General features: G+C 46.6%; 3 protein-coding genes across 7 annotated transcripts in view; 1 reads left to right on the top strand and 2 right to left on the bottom strand.

Moving 5' to 3' along the window:
• The window catches only part of CRCP (CGRP receptor component), a 79,391-nt gene extending 78,783 nt beyond the window's left edge, over positions 1-608 (bottom strand). The window contains exon 1 of one of the 2 annotated variants that reach the window (XM_060123204.1): positions 2-608. The gene's annotated coding sequence lies outside the window, so the exon portion shown is untranslated. The remainder of the gene's footprint in view (position 1) is intronic. The other variant, XM_060123206.1, reaches the window with a different exon arrangement.
• On the top strand, positions 434-23,929 carry GUSB (glucuronidase beta). Of its 4 annotated transcripts, none has more exons than XM_060123186.1 (12): positions 434-673; positions 2,129-2,314; positions 2,609-2,790; positions 2,950-3,092; positions 3,512-3,699; positions 4,396-4,548; positions 4,795-4,973; positions 5,056-5,202; positions 7,393-7,477; positions 9,489-9,665; positions 12,740-12,875; positions 23,488-23,929. In XM_060123186.1, coding segments are annotated over exons 1-12 (1,791 nt in total). In that variant the 5' UTR covers positions 434-460; the 3' UTR covers positions 23,490-23,929. The 4 variants fall into 4 exon arrangements, with proteins under 4 accessions (XP_059979169.1, XP_059979168.1, XP_059979167.1 ...); XM_060123185.1 differs by having other exon boundaries at positions 12,740-12,923; XM_060123184.1 differs by lacking the exon at positions 23,488-23,929 and adding an exon at positions 14,703-15,071.
• Positions 16,123-27,998, bottom strand: part of VKORC1L1 (vitamin K epoxide reductase complex subunit 1 like 1) — a 61,688-nt gene continuing 49,812 nt past the window's right edge. The window contains exons 2-3 of the mRNA XM_060123209.1: positions 24,597-24,706; positions 16,123-20,819 (exon numbers count right to left, since the gene is read on the bottom strand). Of these exons, the coding sequence (XP_059979192.1) occupies positions 20,593-20,819; positions 24,597-24,706 (337 nt within the window). The 3' untranslated portion in view covers positions 16,123-20,592. The remainder of the gene's footprint in view (positions 20,820-24,596; positions 24,707-27,998) is intronic.

Here is a 27,998-nt window from a genome sequence, read left to right as displayed (position 1 = left end):
CCGGTATCCCGCAAGCATAAGCGAGTGGAGGTGTCCCAGGTCGGCCTCCTCGAAGCATCAGTGGTACCCCGGCCGTCTCCCGGTTTTCGCTGCGGCCCGCGGCCCTGGACCAGCCGCCCTGGGCGCGAGCAGCCGAGTATGGAAAGGCGAGGGAGGGCGGGGGAGGGCGGAGGACGGCAGTGACCTCGCGGGCGCAGAACCTGCGACCTCCGCCCTTCGGGGCCCGGGGTGGATCTAGGGCTCCCTGCGGGCCCTCCCCCGCCGCCGCCCTCCGTCAGGAAGGCGGGCCTGGAACGGCCTTGTGGGCGCGGGCCTCACGGGGTGCCTCCGGGCCGCGCAATCGCTTTCAACGAAGACGGCGCGGGGGCGGGACACGTGACTTCAGGCTCCACCCCGGCCCCGCCTCCCACGCTCACGGCACCGGGCGGGGGATGCTGGCAGCTAGCGGCCCGCGGGAACCATGCTCCGGGGGTTGGCGGGCACCTGGGCCGTGCTCGGCGCGCTGCTCTGGGGCTGTGGGCTGGCGCTGCTGCAGGGCGGGATGCTCTACCCCCAGGAGAGCCGGTCGCGGGAGCGCAAGGAGCTCGACGGCCTCTGGAGGTTCCGCGCGGACTTCTCCCAGAACCGGCGCCAGGGCTTCGAGCAGCAGTGGTACCGGACGCCGCTGCGGGAGGTGCGGGCTCTGGGGACGGGGACCAGGGCAGGGAAGCTCCTGGAAGCCGGGTCGGGGGTGTGGGGAGCCTTCCCGTGAGCCCTCGGAACTGCCGGCCAGGAGGAGGTTAAAGATGGACGGGCCTGTGGGGGCGTGGGGTCGACCCACCGGAGAGTGACCGGGAACGAGCAAATGGGCGGGCCCGATGTCGGTGGGGGAGGCGGAGCCGGAACAGTGTCCCGGCACCGACCTGGGGGCGGGTGGCCGCGCAGTGGCAGGAGGGGAGGCTTTGGACGTCTTGGGGCCAGCTCTGCCCTGGCAGGAAGGACCTTGGGTTCCAAGATTCAGGTAGAGGACGGGGCTTGGCATCCAGCCGAGGATCCCCCTCTAGGCCTCCCCTCTGACTTGGATCGTGTGGGCTGAGAACAGGAGCAGGGGCAGGCCTGTGTGCCCATCCGACACTCACCTCACTTAGATCCTCTTTTTAAAGTCTTTGCCGCCCAGCCCTCATCAGCGGAGGAAGAAAGGGGCGGGCGGGGGCTGGTGCCAGGCACTTCTTGCGCAACTCAGAGTTTCCTCAGCAAAGCGGCCCGTGCGCCCCGGCCAGCCTTCCTCCCTCCCAGGGGCAGTCAGTTGGTCATCTTCCTCGTAGTCAGGGTCTAGATTGACTTTGCAGATCCTTCTTGCCCTAGCCTGGTTGTGGCCATAGGCTCACCCCTTTCCATGGAGACCCTGGTGCCTGCTGCCCGCTACCCTGAGAAAGAACTTACGGCCTCACCAGACCTTGGACACAAAGCATCCTAGCAGTTGGTCTCTCATCAGCAAGTTATCCATCCATTCATCCAATATTTGTTGAGTCCTTACTATGTGGCAGGGCTTGTGCCAGAAGCTGGGCAGACAGCTGTGAGGGACAGGAAATCCCTGCTTCCTTGGAGGTCACGTGTGTCTTCAGGAAGCTCTTCCCCAGGCTGCTTCCAGACTCACTGAGTTCTCTGCCCCACTCCTGCCTTGCCTTCTCCCTGAGGTGTTCAAGGGTGCGGAGGTTCAGGGGATTCCCTGCGGGGCTCAGATTCACCTGGTTCTGCCGGGACGTCCAGAGGTCGTATCTCAGGGGCCCTGGCCCCTAAGATAGTCCCCTGCCATGCTCCACGCTCTCTTCGTAGAGCTGCTCACCTGGCAGCAGAGGCCTTGTTCACTCTTTCATTGCCAGCGCCTAAAACAGCATGTAGGTGTTCACTGTGCACCACTGAGTGAGTGCGTGCGTGCGTGCGTGCGTGACTGGGTCTGCTTCATGGAGTCGCGAAAATTAACTGAGTCCGTAAAAGGCATTGGTCGGTTGCTGGTGGGGTGGCCTGGAATCCGGGAGGGTCTGGGAGAAGTCATCTCGTCCAGCTTCTTCCTGTAAGTGGGGCTGCTGGGGAGGGCCCCTTAGCTTCCCAGGTGATCTGGACCTGATTCCGGGCCTTGTCTCCTCAGTCGGGCCCCAGCCTGGACATGCCGGTTCCCTCCAGCTTCAACGACGTGGGCCAGGATGGGCGGCTGAGGAGCTTCGTCGGCTGGGTGTGGTATGAACGGGAGGCCGCCCTGCCCCAGCGATGGACCGAGGACCTGGGCACACGAGTGGTGCTGAGGGTCGGCAGCGCCCACTACTACGCCATCGTGGTCAGTGCAGCGAGCGGCAGGCGGAGCGAGTAGGGTGCCTGGCTCCCAGCCGTCACCCGGCAGCCTGCCTCCTGCGGTGCCCGCGGGGTGGGGGGCACACTCATGCCCCGCACTGGGGTTTGTGCCCTGGGTGGGGAGGGTGGCCTCATCTATTCCCCCAGAGCTCCCTCCCTCCACCTCTGAGGCGGGTGGCAGCTGGCAGCCCGTCCCACCCGCTCCCCCCATACTGCACTTCTACATGAGGGAGCGCCTGAGGTGGCAGGGCACCCTCCTCATATATCCCTGTGTCTGCAGTGGGTGAATGGGGTCCATGTGGCAGAGCACGAGGGGGGCCATCTCCCCTTCGAGGCTGACATCAGCAGGCTGGTCCAGAGTGGGCCCCTGTCCTCCTGCCGCATCACCATCGCCATCAACAACACGCTCTCCCCCAACACCCTGCCGCCAGGGACCATCCTCTACAAGACGGACACCTCCAAGTGAGCAGCACCTCGCCCCCCTCCCCGCTCTGCCCAGTGGTCTTCCCGTCAGGGGCAGGGTGGCCTTAACAGAGGTGAGGCCCTGGCTCCGGGAGGCCAGGGAGACGTGTGAGCTGAGGTCGAAGGACCCAGGGCAAGGCCACTGTCCTCCCATCCTAGGTACCCCAAGGGTTACTTTGTCCAGAACACAAACTTTGACTTCTTCAATTACGCGGGACTGCATCGGACTGTGCTTCTCTACACCACGCCTACCGCCTACATCGATGACATCACCGTCGCCACCGACGTGGACCAAGACACTGGTGAGGCTCCTGGCAGGGTCTGCGTCAGCCAGGCCCCCAGCGGCTTTGTTCCCTGTTTGGAAAGATCCCCTAGGAGAAAGACTGTCCCATCCACCTCAGCAGCTGGAATCCAGCCCGTCCGAGCTGGCAGGGGCAGCGGAAATCACCCATCTGCTCTGACTTCACTTTGGGAGGAAGCGGGGCTTGCCTCAAATCATAGCTCGTGGTGAATAACAGCCCAGGATGCAGGAGAACCCCATGTCCCTTTCCCACTGTGCCGCTCTCACTTTATCTCCCCTCGCTGCAGATTAAGCTCAAAAAATTAACGGCTGTCAGCTAGGGGCTCCTCAGAAAGGTGGCCTCAGGGCACTCTCATCTGTGTGACCCCAGGTCACATCCCTTCCTTTTCTCTCTTGTCTGATCTGTCTTGTCTCCTGCAGGGCTGGTGAATTACCAGATCGTTGTCCAGGGCAGTGAGCACTTCCAGCTGGAAGTGTGTCTTCTAGATGAGGAAGGCACGGTCGTGGCCAAGGGGACCGGGGGCCGGGGCCAGCTGCAGGTGCCCAGTGCCCACCTCTGGTGGCCGTACCTGATGCACGAGCACCCTGCCTACCTGTACTCGTTGGAGGTAATGGTGGTGAGGACTGGGCTGTGGGAGGTCTTTTCCCCCCATCCAGCAGCTCTGGCTTCAGTAGGCATGGTCCTCTGATCTTCCCAGTCACTTGGATTGAAGAGTCCCCAGCCTGCTTTTTTCCAGCCCTTGGTGGGGAGGCCCAGTTTGAAGAGCAGGCCCCAGGGGCAGGGTGGGCAAAAGTTCCTTCTTTTTTAAATTTTTTATTTTTTTACATATTTATTGGAGTATAATTGCTTTACAATGGTGTGTCAGTTTCTGCTTTACAACAAAGTGAATCAGTTATACACATACATACGTCCCCATATTCCCTCCCTCTTGCATCTCCCTCCCTACCCTCCCTATCCCACCCCTCTAGGTGGTCACAAAGCACCGAGCTGATCTCCCTGGGCTATGTGGCTGCTTCCCACTAGCTATCTGTTTTACATTTGGTAGTGTGTATATGTCCATGCCACTCTCTCACTTTGTCACAGCTCACCCTTCCGCCTCCCCGTATCCTCAAGTCCATGCTCTAGTAGGTCTGCATAAAAGTTCCTTCTTGTTCATGGCGGATGCCTGTACTTCCTGCATCTCTCTACCTGCTGTTCCAGAGGTGGGCTGCCGTGGTTTGCAAGGGGCCATCCTGCCGAAGTGCGGGCTGCGTTGTGTTCAGGCCGTCCAGGATGCCTCATGCCCAGTGCTTGGCTTTTGCAGGTGAAGCTGACCGCACAGACGGCTGCTGGGTTTGTGTCTGACTTCTACACCCTGCCCGTGGGGATCCGCACCGTGGCTGTCACACAGAGCCAGTTCCTCATCAACGGGAAGCCTTTCTATTTCCACGGGGTCAACAAGCATGAGGATGCAGACGTGAGTTGGGGCTCCTGAGTCCCTGTGGGGGGCCATTTCTCACCATCCCTTCCTCCGCGTCCCTTGAAGTGGTTGAGGGCAGCTCAGAGCAGTTAAGCAAACCGCTCAAAACCACTGCCCGATGGGGCCTGTGCTTGGCCTGGATAGTGGGCTAACAGGGTGACTCTGAGGGGCCCAGCTCTAGTAGGAAGGGCACCTTCAACGGGGACAGGGGGCAGGGGCTCACTCTGCTGTGCTGTCCCCTAGATCCGAGGGAAGGGCTTTGACTGGCCGCTGCTGGTGAAGGACTTCAACCTGCTTCGCTGGCTGGGCGCCAATGCCTTCCGCACCAGCCACTACCCCTACGCAGAGGAGGTGATGCAGCTCTGCGACCGCTATGGGATCGTGGTCATCGACGAGAGTCCCGGAGTGGGCATCGTGCTGGCGTGAGTGCCCGCCAGCCGCACAGCCCAGCCCGCCCAGCTTGGCACCCTGTGACCCGCTCCCTTTCCTCCCCCGGCCCCGCAGCCAGAGCTACAGCAACGTGTCTCTGCAGCACCACCTGGAGGTGATGGAGGAGATGGTCCGCAGGGACAAGAATCACCCGTCTGTTGTGATGTGGTCTGTGGCCAACGAGCCCGCTTCCTTCCTGAAACCAGCTGGTTACTACTTTAAGTGAGTGCCCCTGCCTTCCCCGGGTCAGGGGTGAGACCTCAGCCCGCTGGCCCAGCTCAGCCTCGGCTGGTAGCTGCGGGAGAGCTGCAGTGGGCCCTGGGGTGGGCGTGGGCTGTGAGAGGGTCAGCACCTGCTCCCAGCCCAGGTGCATCCATACCTGGTCAGTTCAGGGGACCAAGTACCCACCCACCCAGATTGTGATTTCAACCCAGTGTCTCCTTGACACACCTGAAATGAAATCCAGAGTTAACCTAACCCACTTATACACATAACTTCTAATTAAGAAAGAAAATAAAATAGTGACATGGCCTAACCGTAGTATAAGGGAGTCATTTGTAAAATAGTCCGTGAGTGCATGGGCCTGACTCCCCGGAAGATGCAGTGAAGGGGTCAGGAGCTTGCATCTAGATGTGGCATCTCCCTGAAAGCACAGCTACAAAAGCTGATGACGGGGGCTGGAAAGCACAGCTGGTGACTCTGATCCCGTGAGCAGCGTTTTCTTCAGTGCTGCCCTCTTCTAAAACACTGAGCCACCCCAGGTAAAGTTGCAACCAAAACCAAGTATAGTCTTCCCTCGATTTTTGTGGTATCTCCGTTCCTGGGAAATTTAGTGCGTGTTAAAACCGCACAAAACCGCTTTGTGATGCTTCGGGTTCATCTGTAAAGGGGAATTAAGCTTTATAAAGCCGGCTTACTTAGGCATGTAATTATAAACAGGTTTGAAACGACGTGCATGTTCTAACCGTTTTAAGTTACATTGTTGGACGGGACCAGGCCATCTAAAGTTCATGGTCCGCTCACTGAATGCCAGTAGCTCCCCCCACCCCCCAGGCATTGCTGTGGACAGAAATCCCACTTAGCGGTCATCTCCCCGCCCTGGGCTGGCTCCCCTCGGGGTGTTCCTCGGTTCCTTCTCGTTCTTAACGATCATGCAGTTGTAGTGTAGCCTGGAGAGGGGAATTATTTCACTTCCTGTGGAGGCAGCAAAGGCCATGGAAATACTCCCTGAGGCAGACACTGCCTGCATCCCAGTGTCCCAGATGGAGGCTCTGAGGAGTGGACCCACCTGGGTGAAGCTGAGCTCCGGACACACAGCCCCAGAGCACGTGGCACAGGGATGTTGAGCCAGGCTGGTGGACGGAATTTTTTCTGTGAACGTGAAAGGATGATAAGCTTCCAGGAGCAGGTGCCTGAGGTTTCCTGTGAACCTTTCTGGGAGGTGCGGAGAAGAAGAGGCTTGATTTGGGAGCAGTGGGGATGGGGCAGGATGTAAGTAGGGCTGCCTGGGCCGGAGGCGCTCGGCTGGGCTTTGAAGCTCCCCAGGTGACAGACAGGCTGTTTCGGACAGTGGGTTAGGGACTTGCAGGTCGCAGGGCACTGTTCTGGCCTGTGGAAACCACAGCTTTCGAGTGAGAAGAGTTATAATGGGGGGGGGGTGTCAAGGAAAAGAAAACCAGCTGTGAGGAAATAGAAGAGGAAAATAGGCTTAAACAGTGAGTGAGGGTGACCTGCGCTGGGGAGGCTGAGCCCTGACCACAGACCAGCCCCTCTGTTGGGAAGCATCCTCTCGCCACCCCTCCTTGGTTAGCAGGACTCAGTGTAAATGCCGTGTCTTCAGAGAGGCTGTGCTGACGGTCTGGTCTTGGGGATGTGCCGCCTTACGGTCTCATAGAACCCCGTGCTTCCCCTTCATCATTCCCGCCAGCGCTTGTAATTTGTTACATTCGCCCGTGTGGCTTCGCTCCATGGAGCTTCACGGCTGTTTAAGTTTCTAGTGAGTGCCCAGCGCACAGCCTGCCTCCCAGCCCCCAACTTACATGCTAAGTTAACATCCATCCTAATCCACACCCCGTCCTATTTTCAAGAGCTTCGCCAGAGATGCAGAGCCCAGCTTTTGGCAGTGCCCAGCCCAAGGACCTCTGCTCTGTGTCTCCCACCCCTGGAGGATGGCCTCTCCTCTGGGAGGGGTGGGGGACTAGGAACTGGGGAGGGAGGAAGGAGGAAAGAATGATGTCAGGGAACGTGATGCCTAGAAGAACGTGTCTGCTTACCTGAAATACACTGGAAGGCAGGGAGGAGAGCGGTGTCTTGGGGGTCTTTTTGGCTGGGAAGATGAGAAGGAGAGGATGCGGGATGAGAGTCCTCCCTGGACTGACTGACGGTGCTGTGTCTTCTGCCCTCCGTGGACAGGACGCTGATTGCCCACACCAAAGCCTTGGACCCCTCCCGGCCCGTGACCTTTGTGACCAACTCCAACTATGAAGCAGACCTGGGGGTGAGCCTGGGGGTCTCCATGCCACGTCTCCCCTCTGCCTGTCCTCTCATCCTGCCCGGATGCTTGCTGACATGAGCCGCTGGGAGGGACCACAGCAGCCAGTCCACCCATTTCCATGGATGGTCTTTAGGTTAAAGAGGACTGCCCGTTGACTTGCCAGGCAGTGTGGCTTCTTGAATCTAAGGAGGCTGGGCACAGGGAGGTCGAATTCATTCTCAGTTCAGACTCATCAGTTTTTATGCACCTCAGTTTAATTTTATGCCCCTCAGTTTAATAGGCTCAGAAAAGGGTAGAGGTTTAAGGGAGCCTAAAGTCATCATCGTCCCGTTTCTCAAACCTGGCTGATCGTCAGAACCACTAAGGGAAGCTTTCTGAAAGTGTAGATATCTGGATTCTGAGATTCTGATTTAGTAAAGTCCAGGGTGGGAATCTGAGTTTTTAAAAAACTCCTCAGTGATTCCAGTCATCAACCCAGCTTTGGGAACCGGACTAGACTAGACTAGATCCAGACCCTGGGATTGAGAATCAAAGGAACAGGCTCACACAGCCGGCCAGACCCCACGGCCACCCTCGCGGTCCCTGGGCGCAGCAGCCCCTCAGAAGCCATGTTGAGTTGCACGGAAGCTGTAAAACATGGGAGCGAGAAGATGCTCCTCCGCTAGAGAACTGAGGCCGGTACTTAAAAGTGCTCCAGAGAGAGAAATCATGTAAAGGAGAAAGAATGGATGAGAAAACCTTTGCACAAGTATAAATTGTGAGCACTGTCATTTTGACATGGATGGGACAGTTTGTAGCCCTGGTGTTCCTGTGCCATCCCTCGACAACACCCCCTTGAAGGAGTGTGAAGACTGTGGTCAAATACCAGTGTGACACAGGCAGACCTGGACTTTCTCAGAGCCTAAGTGGTGTCCCTTCCCATTCTAGTGGGCAGGGGAGCCTCTGCCAGTCCCCCCAGAAGGTTGCCAGGCTCACCTGGTGGGGTGTTTGAGCCATGGTCATGGTCATGTGCCCACCCAGAGGCACCACTTTCCACTTGCGTCTTTCCGCCACCAGTTCGGAAAGGTGCCGAGGTCACTTGGGAAAGACGGACCACGACAGTCACAGTGCAGACTTTGGAGGTGAGTGTGGGTTCAGGTGAGCTTTGCTGCCCACTGAGCACCACACTGTTCAGATTCGAGGCAGTCCCACCCCGTCATCTGGGCTACCCTCCTAGGAGGGAATTTTCCAGCCACTTTATGGCCCACAGTACTAGCTCAGGAAGGTGAATCAAGAGCCTTTGTGAGGAGAAAAACTGCCTTTGTCCCTTAGTTGGGAACACTTCTCCAGGGCCAGGGGGACAGCCAGTGACAGGAGCACAACCTAAAGAGGAACACAGTCGGGTTGGGATGGGCCCTGGGCTCCCACTGGGGCCAGCGTGCTGGGCACCCTCCCCTGAGCCCAGCTGCAGCCAGGTCGGGAGCACCAGCCCAGAGTTAAGAGACTTGTTCCATTCAGGTCTTTTCTAACCCCACGTCCTATACGTGTGAGCATCCAACTCATTTCTTTTTTAAAATTAATTTTATTTTTGGCCGTGTTGGGTCTTCGTTGCTGCACACGGGCTTTCTCTAGTTGCGGCGAGCGGGGGCTACTCTTCGTTGCGGTGCGCGGGCTTCCCATCGCAGTGGCTTCTCTTGTTGCGGAGCATGGGCTCTAGGCTCATGGGCTTCAGTGGTTGTGGCACGTGGGCTCAGTAGTTGTGGCTCGTGGGCTCTAGAGCGCAGGCTCAGTAGTTGTGGCACACGGGCTTAGTTACTTGACAGCATGTGGGATCTTCCCAGACCAGGGCTCGAACCAGTGTCCCCTGCATTGGCAGGCGGATTCTTAGCCGCTGTGCCACCAGGGAAGCCCCCTAACTCATTTCTGTGTCCCCTTCTTACCTCCTGTGCCAGAAGTGCCGCCCCCCCACCCAAGTGTAAGTCCGACGCTATCCTACGCTCTCCTGGTTCGTGAACACGTTTTAACACTCTTCCAGGTGCCTTATGTGGACGTCATCTGTGTGAACAGTTACTACTCCTGGTATCATGACTACGGGCACATGGAAGTGATTCAGCTGCAGCTGGCAACCCAGTTTGAGAGCTGGTATAAGACCTACCAGAAGCCAATTATTCAGAGCGAGTACGGAGCAGAAACCATCACAGGGTTTCACGAGGTAAGTAGTGTAGACATTTGAGTTATTTTTTCACTGTCTTGGACAGTGATGTCATTCACTGCCCCAGGCTAGAAAGGTGCCTCCTTCCCGGTCCCTCACTTGTCCTGATGACCTCCTATAGCTCACCAGGCTCACCTTAACCTACCCCTCCACATGGCTGCCCTGGACTCAGCCTCTGCCTCACTTGAGTGGTCCTCAGACAGCCTCCCACTAGCTGGCCAAATGGTCTTTGGAACAAATCCAAACCTTGGGAGTCCCGTCACTGGCTTCTCCTGGCCCACAGGACGAAGCCCTAATCTGTGGTCAGGGCTGTCAGCATCCTTTGCCCTGTGCCATCTCCAAGGTCTTCATCCTCCTCTGCCTTCAGTCCTGGACCCTGGCCTGTTTTCACTGTGCTCACTGGCTTCTGCTCTGGCTTGGCCTGTTCCTTCTACCTAGAATGCCCTTCTTAGCACCATAATCATCAACTAATGGATTCTGTTTTGTTTTTTTTAAGGGATTATTTATTTATTTGTGTATTTATGTATGTATGTATGTATTTATTTTTGGCTGCATTGGGTCTTCGTTGCGCCGCGGGCTTTCTCTAGTTGTGGCAAGCAGGGGCTATTCTGTTGCAGTGCACGGGCTTCTCATTGTGATGGCTTCTCTTGTTGTGGGGCACGGGCTCTAGGCACGCAGGCTCAGTAGTTGTGGCGTGTGGGCTCAATAGTTGTGGCTTGCGGGCTCTAGAGCACAGGCTCAGTAGTTTTGGCGCACGGGCTCAGTTGCTCCGCAGCATGTGGGATCTTCCCGGACCAGGGCTCGAACCCGTGTCTCCTGCATTGGCAGGCAGATTCCTAACCACTGCACCACCAGGGAAGCCCAACTAATGGATTCTTACTCAGCATTCGAGCCTCAGCTTAGGTGGCCCCTCTTTGGTGAGGTTTACTCCACCTGCCCGGGCAGAGGAAACTCTTCCCCCTGCTCCGTCTCTGTCTCAGCATTTCTCACTGTGCACTGTCATGATCTCTTTGGCTCTCTCCTTGACCAGACCGAGGGCTCCAGGAGGGAGACTAAATCCTATTTGTCGTTGCTTCCCAAGCAGGGTCCGGCACACAGCAGGTGCTAAATGATACTTGTTAAGAGAAATGAGTGAGATCTTGGAGCAAGATTTTGGTTTTTTGGGGAGTTTTTTTTTTTGGCTGTGTTGCACGGCATGCAGAATCTTAGTTCCTCGACCAGGGATTGAACCCACACCCCCTGCATTGGAAGCCTGGAGTCTTAACCACTGGACCACCAGGGAAGTTGTTGGAGCAAGGTTTAATCACCAGCTTTTTCTCCTTGTTTTGTCCATTTCCTCACCAAAGACAGGCTGTTTTGTGGGGATTGTTTTCATGTGGATTCTTGAACCCCAGCCAGCCGACACCTGTCACAACGGCTGGGGTTCCTTGTTGACACATTTCTTCATTTGCTGATCCTCAGTAGGTTGAACAGTAACCCAAATGGACTCCCTTATTCTGTTCACACCCTTAAATTCATCTTGCCTACACAGAGTGCCACTTGGACAGACTAATGTAGGGGGAAGTATCTTATGAAGACAAAGTACATACATTTGTCCTCCCTCTTTGAAAAGGTGACCAACTCTGAATTTTTAACAAATTCTGAAAAGGACTTCCCTGGTGGTCCAGTGGTTAAGACTTCCCCTTCCAATGTAGGGGGTGTGGGTTCGATCCCTTGTCCGGGAGCTAAGATCCCACATGCCTCCCGGCCAAGAAACCAAAACATAAAACAGAAACAATATTGTAACAAATTCAATAAAGATTTTTTTTAAAAAAAGGAAATTCTGAAAGAGTCTGGGTCAGCACTCTCTGAACGTGCCTTTGTGGTGATGGAAATGTTCTAGACCTGCACCGTCCAGAACGGGAGCCACTGCCACATGTGACTTTTGAGGACTTGGAACGTGACTAGCGTGACTGATGTAGTTTAAAGTAGTTTTATATTTAAATAACCTCTTGTGGCTAGCGTTAGACAAGGCAGGGTCATTTCCATTAAAACACAGAAGGAACTCGACATCTTGCCCTGCCCTCAAATTCTGCTTTGGAACTGCAGCAAAACAGGGCTCAGTGGCACAGTCGTATCTTCGGTGTATATTAGCTCTCACTGTTGTCGTTCTGTATCTTTTTTTTTTTGGCTGTGCCACGAGGCATACAGTATCTTAGTTCCCCGACCAGGGATTGAACCTGTGCCCCCTGCAGTGGTGCAGTGGAAGCACAGCATCTTAACCACTGGACTGCCAGGGAAGTCCCCGTAATAGCATTTTTTTCCTATAATAGCATTTATATTTATTTATTTATTTATTTTGGCTGCGCCAGGTCCTAGTTGTGGCACTCGGGATCCTCGCTGCGGCACACGGGATCTTTACTTGTGGCATACGGGATCTAGTTCCCTGACCCTATCTTTCTAGTTTGTCACTTTGTCTCCAATGCCTGCCATATAAGCAGATACTAAATAATTATTTGTTGAATGGATGAATGGGCTAAACAGCAGCTACTTACCCAGAAGAGATACAGATGAATCTGAGGCGAGTTAAATCTGAGTCACTCTAGTTCTCAAGTTATGCACCGGCAGCTACTTCAAACTTGGGTTTTAAACTTATTATCCAGAGACATACTTTTACTCCTAGTGTAGTTCAGCTTTAAGACTGCACTGGGGAATAGAGATGTTAAAGATAAAGCAAATATTAAATTCTGTTTATGGGAATTCCCTGGTGGTCCAGTGGTTAGGACTTGGCACTTTCACTGCCGAGGGCCCCAGTTCAATCCCTGGTCAGGGAACTAAGGAACTAAGATCCTGCGTGCCACGCAGTGTGGCCAAAAAAACCCAGTTACTAATTAAGGTGTTTTTTGTTTTTTTTTTTTTACCCTGGGCTATGTCATACCCTGGCTGTGTCCCTACACCAGCAGCAGCAAGTCCTGCAGTCACTATAGCCCACCATGAGGACAGATATTTTGGTCATCACGTGGATCTTTATTTTTATCTAACATTTACAGTCCTGCTTGTTCTGAGTCCTAAATTCTCTTTGCCTTGACTTCCAGGACCCACCTCTGATGTTCAGTGAAGAGTACCAGAAAGGCCTGCTTGAGCAGTATCACGTGGTTCTGGATCAAAAACGAAAAGAATATGTGGTTGGAGAGCTCATCTGGAATTTTGCTGATTTTATGACTGACCAGTGTAAGTGGCAGTTCGGTGCATGGAATGTACCGCTTCTCCTTTTTTCAGGTTGGCATTTTAGTTCAGGACGTTTGGTTGTAAGAACCCTGGAAACAAGAAGGGGGAAAGCTGATGTAATCAATGCAGGCTACATAGAGGATTCCCTAGGAGAAGTAAGTTGCTGTTAGCAAGCAGCCATCACCTGCTGGCTGCCTAAATCATTTTAAGGTAAACAAGCAAATGGGAGAGGCTACCGTCTCAAGGCAGAGGTGGCTAGCTTACCTCTGTGTTTCACCACAGTATGAGGAAAAAGTGGACCTCGTACTGGATTTATTTGTGAGATATACTCATTATTCCAGAATAAGGTACAAAGCCCGAGGAACTTCAGATATTTCAGTCTGTTTTATATTTTTCACTTATAAAAGGCAAGTTTGCCAAATACAGGTTAAGTGTCAAAAGGTTTTGAGTGTGGGAGTGTTTAAAAGCCTTCAAGGTGAATACGACCTGTACTTTCTCATGTGGGGATAATGAGGGCTACTTCACAAAAGTTCCAAATGAGTTTCCCATTTCTTTCTACCCCTCTAGGTAACTAGCTTCTTGATATACCATAAACTTAGGATAGCAATCTGGGGAGGAAGGGAAGGATTTGGTAGTAGTGGGAATTACATTACATTACTTACGGGGAAAGACAGGTTTTTAGAAGGTTAAAGTTTTGTTTTGTTTTGATATATTTTTATTTATTTATTTGGTTGCACCGGGTCTCAGTTGTGGCAGGCAGGCTCCTTTGTTGCAGCTCGCTGGCTCCTTAGTTGTGGCATGCGAACTCTTAGTTGCAGCATGCATGTGGGATCTAGTTCCCTGACCCGGCATCAAACCCGGGCCCCCTGCATTGGGAGCACGGAATCTTAACCACTGTGCCACGAGGGAAGTCCCTAGAAGATTAAGGTTTAATTAAAAATCCGAATGGGAGAGGTGAAGAAAAAAAGAGACAGCATGAGCCTCCACTCTGCTTTTGGCAAACGAGATTAACAGCTCCTGGAAATAAGCTTGGATGGAAGTCTAGTTTTGTGACTAGGTGTACTGCTTCGCGTAGTAAGGAATTAGCTGTGTGACCTTGTACAAGGTACCTACCTTTTCACAAGCCTGTAAAGTGGGGCTAACGCCTACCACCTTGCAGGTTGACACAGGGATTCCATTTGACGAAGCGCTTGGCACAGTGCCTGGCGTTTGCTTTTCGTGGAAGAAATTATTGTTGTCTTGAGCTTTTCAGTGGGAAAGACCTGCTTTCCATTTAACAGAAGCGGTGGTTTCTCTAGGAGAGGGAGGGGTTCGCTGGGAGTGTAGCTGCTCCTTTCCCAGCTCCAGCTCTGGCGGACTTGCCACCAGGGGTGGGGACCCAGCTGAAAGTCTGCCCAGCGGGACTTTAAAATCTACGAGTAGCTCCCTCTTAGGCGCCTGTGACTGGTCAAGTCTCTGGCTCACACTAGCACAGTTGTCTCCTCAGAGAGGCGCAAGCCTTTCCAAGGGGAGCTCTGTCTCAGCCCTGCTCCAGTTACCAGGCAGGTGGGTACCCATAATGTCTTAAACCTTATTTTGCAAGTAAAAGATAAATAATTTTGGATTATTTCCCTAACAGAAGAAAAATTAACACACCAGGGAGCTAAGTGTTTTTGGGGAGCAGTGGTATTTAAATCTTTAACCCGTTAAGGAGCCACTTCATCAGATACCACTTCAGACCAAGCATCTCTAAACCATGAGGACCTCTCTGTTTAGTGCCCAGCTTGGCTCCAGGCTCGTTGTGATTTGGCCCATCAGAAGTCATCTGAAATACTTTTGCCTTGTTTTTAGCACCACAGAGGCCGATAGGGAATAGAAAAGGGATCTTCACTCGTCAGAGACAACCGAAAAGTGCAGCATTCCTGTTGCGAGAGAGATACTGGAAACTTGCCAATGAAACCAAGTGCCACCGGTCAGCTGTGAAGTCACAGTGCATGGGAAACAGCCCGTTTACTTTTTAAGCAAGAACTACCTCTCTGCTGACAAGGGCTCTGTCAGCCCCTCCTTCCCAAGTAGGGGGCGACTTCCACAGGACACAGAGCAAGTGCTTCCTGGACTGTGCATGGCAGACCGGGAAGTTTTCTGGTCTGGATTTTGTGGTCATTTGCTAGAAGGGAACGTTAGAGGTGAAAATAAAGGCTTTTGCAGTATGAGAGTAAAGAGTTGGCTTAAAAGCGACCATCCATAAATTCAATGATCTGTACTGCTGCAGCATCGGAAATGGTTCTTCTGTGTCAGGCTGTTTGCATGGCCTTAACCGAGTACGGAGTCTTGAGAAACCTCTGCTTCAGCACTCGCCACAGTCAGAGTCGCTGGTTACAGACTGTGTGCTGCCACAGGAACAGCCCTGCCACTTTAGGGCCACCTGTGCTCAGATGCCACCTGTGCTTTAGGCCGGGCTTGACTTGAGTGGGTGACAGTAAAAGACAAGTGCTAGTAACTCCACAGATAAGCCGAAGTCCCAGCACATTCACAGAAAGTAGTATCATGCTGGAATAATGCACAAGGTCGAAGTACCAGTTTCCAGAGTTAAGCTGACACGTAAGCATAAGAAAGGTAAGAGCTGAGGAATGTCAGAATTGGAAGGGAGCTGAGAGGTTACCAGTTCTTCTGGGACATTCTTCCAACCTCAGCCATAGTTTTTTCTGGACTGAGAGGGATAGATGGGCGTAGAAGCCCACTGGGCCATCACAGCTGACTCCAGTGAATGTGATGAGGCCTCTTTTAAACGGGCTGGGCCTGCAGACAAGTAGGACAGGCTTTTGTACCTCTGGGTGACGCCACCCGCTCTGCTCCTGAGGATGGTCTTTCCTTATGGAATCTTTTCCTCCTCTTCCTCCTCTTCCACAGGCTCCATTAAGGCAAGTAAGGCACATTGTAAGAGTTCAGTGTTCATCTATCTTGGTTTAAAGCTGAAAGCTTTGGAAAAATACTGTCCAATCAAATAGAAGACCATGAAACAATACAATTCTTAATACAGAGCTTGATCCACTTCACTTGCGGGGGATTTCACATCTCAGCACATGCCCTTTTTTACCCTTCCTTTCCAAGCTCCGTGAAAGGAACAGTACAGATAATTTAACCTCATTTTAGTGGCCGTCTTTAGACCATTTTTAAGAAATGAGAGTATAGTCAGTTCAAATAATAAGTAAGGAATTCTAGTGGTTACATATTTCTTTCATTACCACTAAACTTAAGTCCCTTGGAGTAATCAAGTTTTGTGTTCCAGTTTAATGTCAAGGAATAATATATAAAACTCTTTACTTGACAAACATTAAAAAAAAATTAAACATCACAAACACATTTAAATGTTTTACAAATTAGAGGTAAGGTCCATTTCTTAAGTCCTAAGGTTCTAACACAGGGCACATTTGTTCTATTCAATAAAATATGGCTAACTGCATTTCAAATGGAATCATCTTTCTTACAGGTGTTAACTTTTTAGATTATAACAGTGGAGTGTTTTAGATGAGCTAAAGTAAAGCAGTGGAAAAACAGCTGATTAATACATTCTATGTGCTTACAGGACTGTAAGCAGTAACATCTTTTTCATTAATTCTTGACAACCACATACATCATAAATCAACAGGAATTCCAAGAACTAGAATCTCTGAGAATTCTGCTTGTGTCTTCTCTAAGTTACATATAATTTAAGAGAAGAATCAACTCAGTACACCTGTAGAAATACATTCTACAGTACACCTGTAGAAATACCTGTAGAAATACATTTCAGTACACGTAGAAATGAAGCTACAGAAACAATTTCAAGAATAATTTATAAGACTGAATTCATTTCTGCTGCTTTTTTGAAATGCAATACTGCAGTATAAGAATGAGGGCAGCACAACTTCCACAGGTAACTTCTACATTTATTTTATACCAAAAAGTTATGTGCAACAAATAAACATTCTTACATATTTACATTTGTTTTTACCAGTTAGCAAAACTGTGTCCTAAATCTCTGATAAAGAATATTTCTATCTATATTAAAGGGGAAATCTGCCCAGTGAACTCCATTTTAAATGAATGTTTACTCTGGAGCTTAAAGCACTAGTAATAAATATTTTTGATGGAACGTACTATACAGATCATACACCTAATACTTAGGCCATGCTTAATAGTTTTATAACAAAACATTTCACCTTTTCTGGGCTAATTTGTCGAAAAAAATGTTTAACCAAGTAGCCTGGACTCCTACCCCCGCCCCCTTTGATTTACTGAAGGGTAGCTCTCACAAATTAGGAATCATAAGTGCTGCCTAAAATATCTGAATAGAAATGTTTCCCCAGTGCTTGCCTGTTGGGGAGAAATACACGAGGACAAAGACTGAATATCAGGTATTCCTTCCCAAATAGGTTACCAAAAATAATAGTGGGTTTCTTGTTGGCATTTGTTCAATACTGATTTTTCAGGACAAGATCTGTCAGCATTCATTGGTGTCAAGCTTTGCTGAAGACAACTTTGCACTTTTGCTAATAGTCTTAAAAATAAATGAAATACAAGAAAACTAAAGCCAACTAACAGTTTTAATTTCACTGTAGTCTTGGTCCTGTATCCTACCTAGTAGGTCCAAGGATCTCTTGTACCAAATGATAGATCTTTGTCTCTTTGTAAGAAAATAGTCAATGCTTTCAACATCCTTAGAAGTAATGGATTTAAGGAGAGGCCCTATACATCAAGTAAAAGTAATTCCTGGCACACAGCTAGTTAAACCTGAGTTATTTCACCAGACGTTTACCCTCACTGATAGCAACTAGCTGCAATGAAAAATACCAAATCCTCCAAACCACCTAGATTCCCTAGAATTTATCATCTAACTACAACTTCTCTTATTTCTTCAAATGATAGGACTGTCAAATAGATAAGAGGCTTCGTTGTTACAAATCATTTTGAAAACCAAGAAGCAGAAATGCAATTTCTTCCCTAATCTGTTCTTCCACATTGGTGGCTAATAATGTTGCAGTGTTTAAATATTCTGTCTAAAATAGTCAAAATAGGGGGCTTCCCTGGTGGCGCAGTGGTTGAGAGTCCGCCTGCCGATGCGGGGGACGCGGGTTCGTGCCCCGGTTCGGGAAGATCCCACATGCCGCGGAGCAGCTGGGCCCGTGAGCCATGGCCGCTGAGCCTGCGCGTCCGGAGCCTGTGCTCCGCAACGGGAGAGGCCACAGCAGTGAGAGGCCTGCGTACCGCAAAAAAAAAAAAAAAAAAAGTCAAAATAGCCCTCAGATTTTATAACATGGGGTTTTCCCCCTCTTCTGGGGTGTAATTGAGGATGTAGAGGGAAGCCTAAATTCTTCCCGTGCAAAAATACCAAATCACACGCATGGGGGAGGGGGGCGCGGGGGACGGGGGCGGGTCCTTTGCTTACAGCGAAACAGGCGTCACCGCGCTGGTATTTCAGGCAGCACATGGTCATCACCCAGTGAAAAGGAGGATATTAATTCTGGGGTCATAGGAATGTGGCAACAATTTTTCTACAACTGAAACAGTAGTTTACCCAAGGCTTAGAAAAGCAAAGGAAAAACTCGAAGGGTCTGGCTGAACACTAACGTTCTCTCATGTAAGAGTTGAAGATGTTCGTAAGAACGCAACATCAAGACAAGCTTTACTCTAACTGATTGATACAAAATATGGTGAAAAACAATTTTAAATTGGTACACGAGGAACTTGTTTAGCACGACCAGAGTTATATATACCACGAAGTCTTCACCGTGAAGCCAGTTCCACTCTAGCGGAGAAAAGAGAAGCAGTAAACTGCTGGGTAGACGGGAAGCACTGCTACAAGATGACCTCGTTGCACGGTTTTCCAGCATTAGGACTTGTTTCTCCATAAATATCAGACATCTAATCAATGCTTTCTAGAGTTCTTTAACTATAGAAACAAGAACAATACATAGATAATATTGAAATATTCACATTCTTGGGAGAACATAAGCCTTGATGAAATCTGAATTAAGCTATCTTTTACAAAACTGGTTTAAACTGGTTGAAAGTACATTACAACTCAGATTTTATACCTGCCTTGGGCCAGAATACACTGCATCAATTATGACAGTTAGTTGGAAACTGCTGAACAGTTGCTGACTCTGCACGTTACAGTTTACAGAGCAGAGCCTGTCCCCTCCCTTCAAAAGAAGGCAAATAAAGCACTCAAAAGTTACCCGGTCTCTTTTTAACATAATGATGAATGGAATTGGAGGCAAAAACATGGCTACTACTTCTCAATCTAAGGAATAAAATGATCATACGGAACCTTTCTATAGAATGCAAGTTTTCTACTTCATGCTAAGAAAGGAAGGAAGGACACTTCTGCCCAAGTTCAACACACAAAATATTTGGTTTGAGATTTAAGACAGAAGGCACTTTTAACAATCTGATATAAGATGTTAACCATAGAAACATACTGTCACTATTTCATTTGGGTTTATTCAGATCACTTTCACAAACTCTGCATTAGAAAGAGTACTGTATTTCACCTTGAGATATTTCTACCTTTAGTACTCCTCTCCCAGTTAAGCAAACTGAGCAGCATGTCAGCCCTAAAGTTTACAAATCCAGTATCTGACTCTAAAACAATTAAACTAGACGTCTGGTTAATTAGTGTAGAAAGAAGCAGGGAAAACACTACAGAGCTACCCAAGAGCAATCCTGCTCTGGAGCGACTGGGCTTCTACTGATGATTTCAAAATCAATACTGTTTGGTTGACTGGCACCAATGTTAAGGAAAATTATCTGCATGAAAATTCAACTGTTGTAAGAGATTTTACCTAAAAATGCCATATTAATATTTCCAGCTTTTCTCCAAAGAAATCTACCCATTTTCCCATCTTTAGTATCCTGAAGGCCTTGGACTTGAAAGTCTGGTCACATGACTCATTCTGTAAGGTTATAATTGATCCAGTTTTATGACTAGGTACAAGCTTGACTTGAATGTCCAAATTTAGTTTCCTCCTTTCAGAGGAAGGAGATGAAAGGGAACCAATCACCCTATTATTTTTGCTGTCAATGCTAGACCCACAGCTCTCAGTGCTTTTCACAAGATGCTCTGTATGGACTTACTATTTTCACTATTTCTTCAGTCAACGTTGAGCTGACATTTCTTCATTGCTACACTTCAACTAAACTGTACAGTAAGTTCTGCAGGGATGGATCCAATATTTCTACCTTTATTTACAAATATCACATGAATGGATTCTAGTTGAATCTACATGTTTAAATCCATCAGCTAAAAACATTACATATTGTAAACATGGCAATATTTAATACAGTATCTATTCTAAAATATTTTCATGTCATGATCACATTTGTTATAGCTGAAATGTAATTTATACACATTAGAGAATTACTAGCAATGGTTGCTCACTTTACAATTGAGGGAAGGAGGCTAGGGCTACATTTATTATTTCAGAAACATCTCCAAAGTAAAGTTAAAGCTTGTCTTTGATTGGCTCGGCGTATCCTCTTTTTTTTTTTTTGTATCCATATTTAAAATGAAGATTGACACAGAAAATAGCTAGAGCTCCTTCTAATTTACAGGATTTTAAAAAATCAGTTTAAGATTCTTAGGGAAAGTGTCTGTTGTGAAGAATTAAAAAAAAAAAACAACAACAACCAAACTGCTGCAAAATAAACTTAATGGAAAAAGGGACTTCAGACTGTCAGTTAAGAGTTCGTCAGGTGGTTAGTCCTGCTTGGGCTGCAGTTGCCGTTTCCAGGCCTCATTCAAGTAAACTAGTCGTTTGTAGTTGATGATAAGAAGAATGAAGTTCAGCACATATGTGATGACGCAGATTATGCAAAACTCCTTCAGCACAAAGTACAGGATGTAGGCCAGGTACAAAGACCCCACTACAGACATGATGGAGGATGTCATGAGGATTAAAGCTGCAACTGCACTTGCTGTCAGGCCTGCAAGAGAAAGAGACACTTGGCTCAATCAGACCTTGACACTGGAGAGAGAGTTTCTGAGTTAAAAGGTAACATTTTGTGATTTGCTGCAGTGTTGGAATACTGATCTTACAACAAAACATTCTGAAATTGGAGGACAAAAACTACAGGTCTATTTTGTTAAGATTATGCAGGTTGACTCTGCACATAGGATACCAGTTTTATAGCTGCAATATTTTTGACTTGTCAATATTCTAGATGAAATATTAACTTATTTCATAAACCAGCCTCAGTTAAGGCACACAAAGAAAATATGCAGTCTCTCAATCACATTATGCAATGAGCAGATTTGTAAAACTGACAGCCCTACCTCCTCTAATGAATAAAATAACACGAGGACCATAAGCTTCTCATCCAAGCAGGACACATTTGATGAGACCCTCCCCCTGACCTTTTCACTATAGGTAGAATCCCCACCTGTGGAAAGTAAAATTTGCTTTCCCATGTTTAGACAAAAAAAAAAAAAAAACCATAATAAGAGATGATTACACCAACATGCTGCTAAAGAAAAAAAAAATCATGATAAACATTTCAGAAAGGGCTCACCCTGGGGCATAACAGAAACCGCATTTGGCCAGTTGGCCAGATGTGGGTCAAACCAGATCAAGTTATGTGTGCTAAGCTTGGTTCTCAAGACAAAGGCTTGCCTGAATTCTTGATGCTACCTGACATCTTCACATGTATTGTTTTGTAATTTCCTGTAGCCAACAGTATTGAAAACGTGCATTTATTTTCAAGGACAGAGGAGACAGCAGAGCATATTAAACTACCTATACCCTCCTACCCAGCAAGTAATGGATAAGGATCACGGAAACAGGAAAAAATAAGAATAGGTGGTAGTGGTTTGAAGAGGTTAATTAAGAAGCTGAAATCCCTGCTGCAAGTAGAATGAGAAGTTGCCTGTGGACTGCAGCTTGGCCATGGGGGCCGACTTGCCCCAACACCAGTCAGTACTAGAGAACATGATGCTTTAACAAGGCTCTTTAAGACTAAGATGCTGTTGCATTACTTATGCCACCTGCTTTTGTAAATAAAGATTTATCGTAACCCAGCCACGCTTATTCATGTATGTAATGTCCATGGCTGCTTTTGCACTAGAGTGGCAGAGTTGAGCAGTTGCAACAGTCAGAAAAGCCTAAATTATTTCCTATCTGGCCCTTTACTAAAAAACATAGTTTGCTGACCTCATCTGTGCTAACATCTAAAACCTCAGAAATTAATGCTGTCAGGGACTTCCCTGGCGGTCCAGTGGTTAAGACTCTGCACTTCCACTGCAGGGGGTGCGGATTCGACCGCCGGTTGGGGAACTAACTAAGGTCCCACATGCCGTGTCGTATGGCCAAAAACTGAAAAAAAGAAAAAAAGAAAAAATTAGTGCTGTCACCTTAATTTTATCTAAGAAATTTCATTTCAAAATGATATGGGCGAGTTATTTACTCTCTCTCTGCAACTCTTTTCCTTAACTGTAAAACTGTGATGATAATCATGACTGCCTCCAAAGACGTTGTGCAGATTAAAAGAGCTAATTTCCTGGCAGTCCAGTGGTTAGGACTCGGCACTTTCACTGTGGTGACTTGGGTTCAATCCCTGGTCGGGGAACTAAGATCCTGCAAGCTGAGAGGCACGGCCAAAAACAAAACAAAACCAAAAAAGGCTGTATCTAGAACAACTTAGAAGGAAGTGAAGATGATGTGCTCTGGAAAACAATGTTTGAGGAGTTCAAATGTGCCACAGTGGTAAAGACACTGACACTAAAAATGCATGTGAATGCATAAAATGTGAATAGAAAAGATACATATGGGGACTTCCCTGGTGGTGCAGTGGTTAAGAATCCACCTGCCACTGCAGGGGACACGGGTTCGAGCCCTGGTCCGGGAATATCCCACATGCCGCGGAGCAACTAAGCCTGTGTGCCACAACTACTGAGCCTGCGCTCTAAAGCCCGCAAGCCACAACTACTGAAGCCCGCGTGCCGAGAGCCTGTGCTCCCCAATAAGAGAAGCCACCGTAATGAGAAGTCTACGCACCGCAACGAAGAGTGGCCCCCGCTCGCCACAACTAGAGAAAGCCCGCGCGCAGCAATGAAGACCCAACGCAGCCAAAAACAAATAAATAAAAATAAATTTAAAAATAAATTTATAAAGATGCATATGATACACATGATTTAAAATGTGTATATAATGAAATTAACAAATTAAATATTGTAAACAAATTTGTTCAACCCCTATCTCCAAGAATTAACACAGTCAAAGCTTTTCTTAGGTTATTTTAATATGGGCTTATACTTTATATTCTTCAGAAATCCAAACAAAACAATTAAATGGAATAAAAGTGAAAGTCTCCACCCCAGCCCCCAACCACACCATTTTCTGTGCATTTACATGCATATATATAAACATATATTTATCCTACATCTATTATACCACAACTTGCTTTTTTCACTAAACTATGTCTATATCTTCCAGGGTTTGTACACCTACTTTTCCCTTCAATGGCTACATAGTATTTTCTAGTATGCTTGTAACCTAATTTATTCAACCATTACGTTTTGCTAAGCTACTTCCAGTTTTTTGCTATTTTAAACTGTACGGCTGTGAATATTCTTGTGCGTATTTTCATATTTCTGCAGGATATACAGATATGGAATTGGGCAAACATGACGGGAGTATTGAGAAAAATTGATACACAATTTGCCTTGTAATAAATCTACTGCACCTAGACAGAAGACCTGGCAGATAACAGGATAAAATATTAACAACTGAAATGCAAGGACAAAAAAGGACAGATTTAACTCTAAAAGTATGAAAACTCTTGTACAATCAGAACTCACGAAACTGACATTAAAAAGGCTAAAGAATGGGTAAAATGTCTGTAACAAATATGAAGTGTACTATTATCAGGATCCCAATAACTAAATTGGCAATAAAAGTAAATTAAAGTACAGTAAAATTAAAATAATGGCTACTAATATGTAACTGCTGAATTAGAAATTTTACAGAAAAAACTTTAAAAAATGAGGATAGATGAAGCTTTGGGGAAACCTGACAACTGAGGGAAAAGCAGTTTGGTTATACCTATTAAAATCCATACCAAAAAAAAATCTTTGTTTGTTGATTCTTTCATCCTACAGTTAGATATTTATTTTGCAGAAATAATTCAAAGAGGGAAGGGGGTATGAGAAGGGGACTTTAAACCAAGTTGATCAGTGCAGTGTTATTTAGGATATTAAAAAATCTGAAGCCTTGATGTTCACAATAATAAAACACTTAAGAGGATAGACAATATAAGAGAGTTCACATAAAATTAAGCGAAAAAGGTAGACTACAATGGCAATAGTGGCTATGTAAAGGTGATGGAATTATGACTGAATATCATATACCATTAATGTTTTCTCAATGCATAATATTTTAAAATAGCTACAGAGTATACAAAACAACAAGGGAAAAGGTTTCCAGGGCAAACTGTTTGGAGTAATAATTTCCCTGAATGGGACTTGTTTTTCTAGGCATTATGGGATGCTGCTATCCCTGATTAAACACCAACAGATACCACGTTCAGCATAAGCTTTGTCAAAATCTTAGTGAACCAAGTTTTCACAACACCAAAATGTGTTACAAACCAGTTGTTCTATCACTAACATACGCTTTTATTTAATATAAAGACACATCAGGGCAAAGACACAAAATACTAAATGAAATATAACGAACTTATTTTTGTATTTTGCTGTAAAATACTTACCAAGTAATAACTGTAGTATATAAAATATAAGTCCAAAGACACTGTTTGGCTGGTTTAATACACCATCCTTTCCAAAAATGGAACCCAAAAGACCAAATCCTCGACCCCATCTGTAAAATAAAGAAAACCAGTAACCCTATACTTGAGTTTTCCTATTTTAAAAAATGTAGAATTATCTGAGCATATCATGCCCACATACCCATCTGAATCTCTAAATTGCCCATTTCTATATAGTCTCTTTTCCTGACAGCATTAGTATTTGCAGAGGAAGGGCTCTTTCGATGTAAGCCAGGGTCTCTTAGCAGCAGCACCACTGACATGCTGGACTAAACGCTTCTTTGTGGTGGGGGGCTATTCAGTGCCTTACAAGATGTTCAGCAGTATCCGTGGCCTCCACCCGCCTGCCAGCTGTGCCTCCCAAAATGTCGTCAGCCATTGCCAAATGTCCCCTGGGGGCAAAATCACCACCAGTTAAAAGTCACTGATGTAAGCTCTCCTAACAGACCATAATGTTGCTTCCTGACCGGGACATGCATGAGGAAAAATATCCTAGGAACATACCTTTAAATGTACGATAGAATATCAGAAACTTAAAGTCTTTCCCTAGAATCTTATCTCAAGAGTAAAAAGTTGATACATTATTTGCCCCATTAGTTTTTATTTGCAGTTTAACTGAAAATGTTGCATTTGACTTTACATTTTCAGAATCTTATTTTCTTATTAAAAATTAAATTCTGATTTAATAAAATTTGATACAAATATCAAACTAACATTTACTTTGGATAAAAACCTTTGATAATAACTTTAACTCTGAATGAAAGTGCTTTTTAAAATACCAAAAAGAAAATGTTTTCAGTCTGTAGCAAATTACTCAATAAAATCTAAACTTGGGTTCTGAAGACAAACTACCTGAAAATAAGGATAAATAAGTGATTCCTTACTAGTCACACGACTTTAGTGTCTAAGAAAGAGAGTGAAATCTCTTCATAATGATGATGTTGGGAGATAACCCTAGTTTTACAAGTAAGTGAGAACCATGAAGATTGTTATTATACAATTATATGCGTCAAGGAATGCAAAATAATCTCGATCATATGTGTTTATTCTTTTACACATCAAACACTCATTGAGTGTGTTCCATGTGCAGACAGTGGGTCAGGTGCTGACTTGTCCCGAGTGAACAAGTCAAAGTGGTGCCCTTGTGGGGCTCATATTCCATTTAGGGAAAAGTAATAGACAAGTAAATGACTAACTTATCTTCAGCAATGGATGCACTATTAACAGATACACAGGAAAGTTGAGAAGGTTGGTTATTCTACATCAGAGCTTTTGAAAATTTTAAACTGCATGCAATCACCTTGGAGTTTTGTTAAAATGCAGATTTTACTGCAGCTGGTCTGTGGTGGGGTGTAGGACTGCATTTCCAAACAAAACAAAACAAAACAAAATGCTCCCATGTGATGCTCATGCTTCTGGTCTGAGGACCACACTCCGCACCACTGCTCTAGACGGAGAAGGGGTGGAAGGAGCTACTCCAGCTAGATAGTCAGGGAAGGCCTTTTGCAGGAATTAAATCCTGAAGAAATCCTGAAGCATTTAATCTCATGAGGAATGCCAAGTACAAAGGACTGGAAAGACCTATGAGTGTGTAAAAGAAGACCATCAAGGCTGACACTGATGAGGGAGAGTGGCAAGAGAATGAGGCACCGTTCCATCATTTATATAATTTATAGCCTTGTTTGTAGGCCATGATGAAGAGTTTGAATTCTATTCTAACTGCAATGGGAAGGCAGTCAGTGGCTTTTAAACAGGAGAGTAATATAAGCTTATTTATGATTGCTCTTGACTATTGTGTAAAGACCAAACTGCAGGAGGGCAGGGACAAACTATGCAATCACACTTTGAAGCCCTACTCATCTGAAGTAGGAATTCAAATGTAAATCACCAACTTTGGCAATGGAAATAACTGGGCATAGTGCCAGAATTATCATACATAAACAGAATTTTTATATTCTAAGCATTGGTCTATGCCTAATTATTCACATATGATCCTGTGGATATTTTCCTTGAAAGCAAAGCAGTAATCCATAGAATGAATGCATCATTTTATCAAAGTAATACATGCATAAGGTTTAAAAATCAAGTAACACTAAAAGCCTTATAAAACAAAATAGAGATATTTCCTACTCCAGGCCTCTCCACACTCAGCTCTGATCCCCATAGGCAACCACTTTGATACCTTTTAACTGTTTTTCCCTTCTATTTACTTCCACGTTTCTAAATAATACGCTTACACTGCTATTTCTTGATTTATCAGTTTTAAATGCTATCTTTTGACCTTCTAATATGGTAGACCAAAATGTTGCTTTAAAAAAAATACAAACATTTTGACATGGAAAGCTTCAAATGTATATACATAAAGTGAAAAGAACAGTGTAATAACCTTAGGTCCCTATCACCCAGTTTCGAAAATTGTGCCTTTCTTGTTTTATCTCCACCTCTACCCCCAACCACCTGATGATTATTTTTAGATTTTTTAAGGTAAAATGTACATATATTTAATGCACAAATCTTAACTGTATAATTTTGACAAATACATACACCTGAGTAACCCTGGTATACAAATTGTAATCCTGGTATACTAGTCCTGGTACAGTAATTCTGGAGTGTGAAGTAATTCCAGGAGTGTGAAGTGAGAAGGTAAGTACCGTTCATAAAAAAAACAAAACAAAAAAACACCTCAACATTCTACAGAGTGCTTCCATCTCCCAAATTAAATTGTTAGTCGCTTTCCAGCAATCCACACTCCTCTCCACCCATGAGCAAAATGCACGTGGCTGCCTAGGCTTGTAGGAATCCAGTCTCGGAACCAAAATTAGATCTCTGGTCTCTTGGATCGCAGTGTTGTGCTCTTTCTCTCATGTTGCATTAAGTTATAAAATGCAGTTACCATTCCAGCATTTTCAACCAAACAGAATAATAGCTTAATTCCTTGATAAATACAATTAATAAAGTTGAATAACGCTTAATAAACTTTGATAAGGCTGATGGAATAACTGTTAGCAAGTGAAATCACTAGCAAAGTAGACTGGCATTACATAAGATTATTTTCCTAGGAAAGGTGAATAAGAGCAGATTTTCATAAATGACACTATACTTCACAATTGCTAAGGATGGTGTGAGTAATTAAAAACACTTAGTGAATCTTTTTTTCAAGTTGGAACATTTGAAAATACTGTAGTTTTCTCCCACTTCTAAAAGCTATACAAAAGTGTATGAAATAAATTTTATGTGCTAACTTTATGCTTGGCTTTATCTTAGTTTCTAATCTTTTTCTTCTTGTCCCATCTATATTCAAAACTCTATTATACTAATTATATGCCCCAAATACTTTATGGAACA

Source organism: Lagenorhynchus albirostris, chromosome 15 (assembly GCF_949774975.1).
Source record: "Lagenorhynchus albirostris chromosome 15, mLagAlb1.1, whole genome shotgun sequence".
Lineage (NCBI taxonomy): Eukaryota > Metazoa > Chordata > Mammalia > Artiodactyla > Delphinidae > Lagenorhynchus > Lagenorhynchus albirostris.
The sequence above is the reverse complement of the archived record's forward strand: the minus strand, read 5'-3'. Positions and strand labels throughout refer to the sequence as shown.

Excerpts from the sequence above, each read along its gene's own strand:
- GUSB (XM_060123184.1), top strand. The coding sequence starts at position 461 with ATGCTCCGGGGGTTGGCGGGCACCTGGGCCGTGCTCGGCGCGCTGCTC. Across the intron at positions 2,315-2,608 it reads CCCACTACTACGCCATCGTG|TGGGTGAATGGGGTCCATGT; the intron begins GTCAGTGCAGCG and ends CTGTGTCTGCAG. Across the intron at positions 9,666-12,739 it reads CCATCACAGGGTTTCACGAG|GACCCACCTCTGATGTTCAG; the intron begins GTAAGTAGTGTA and ends CTTGACTTCCAG.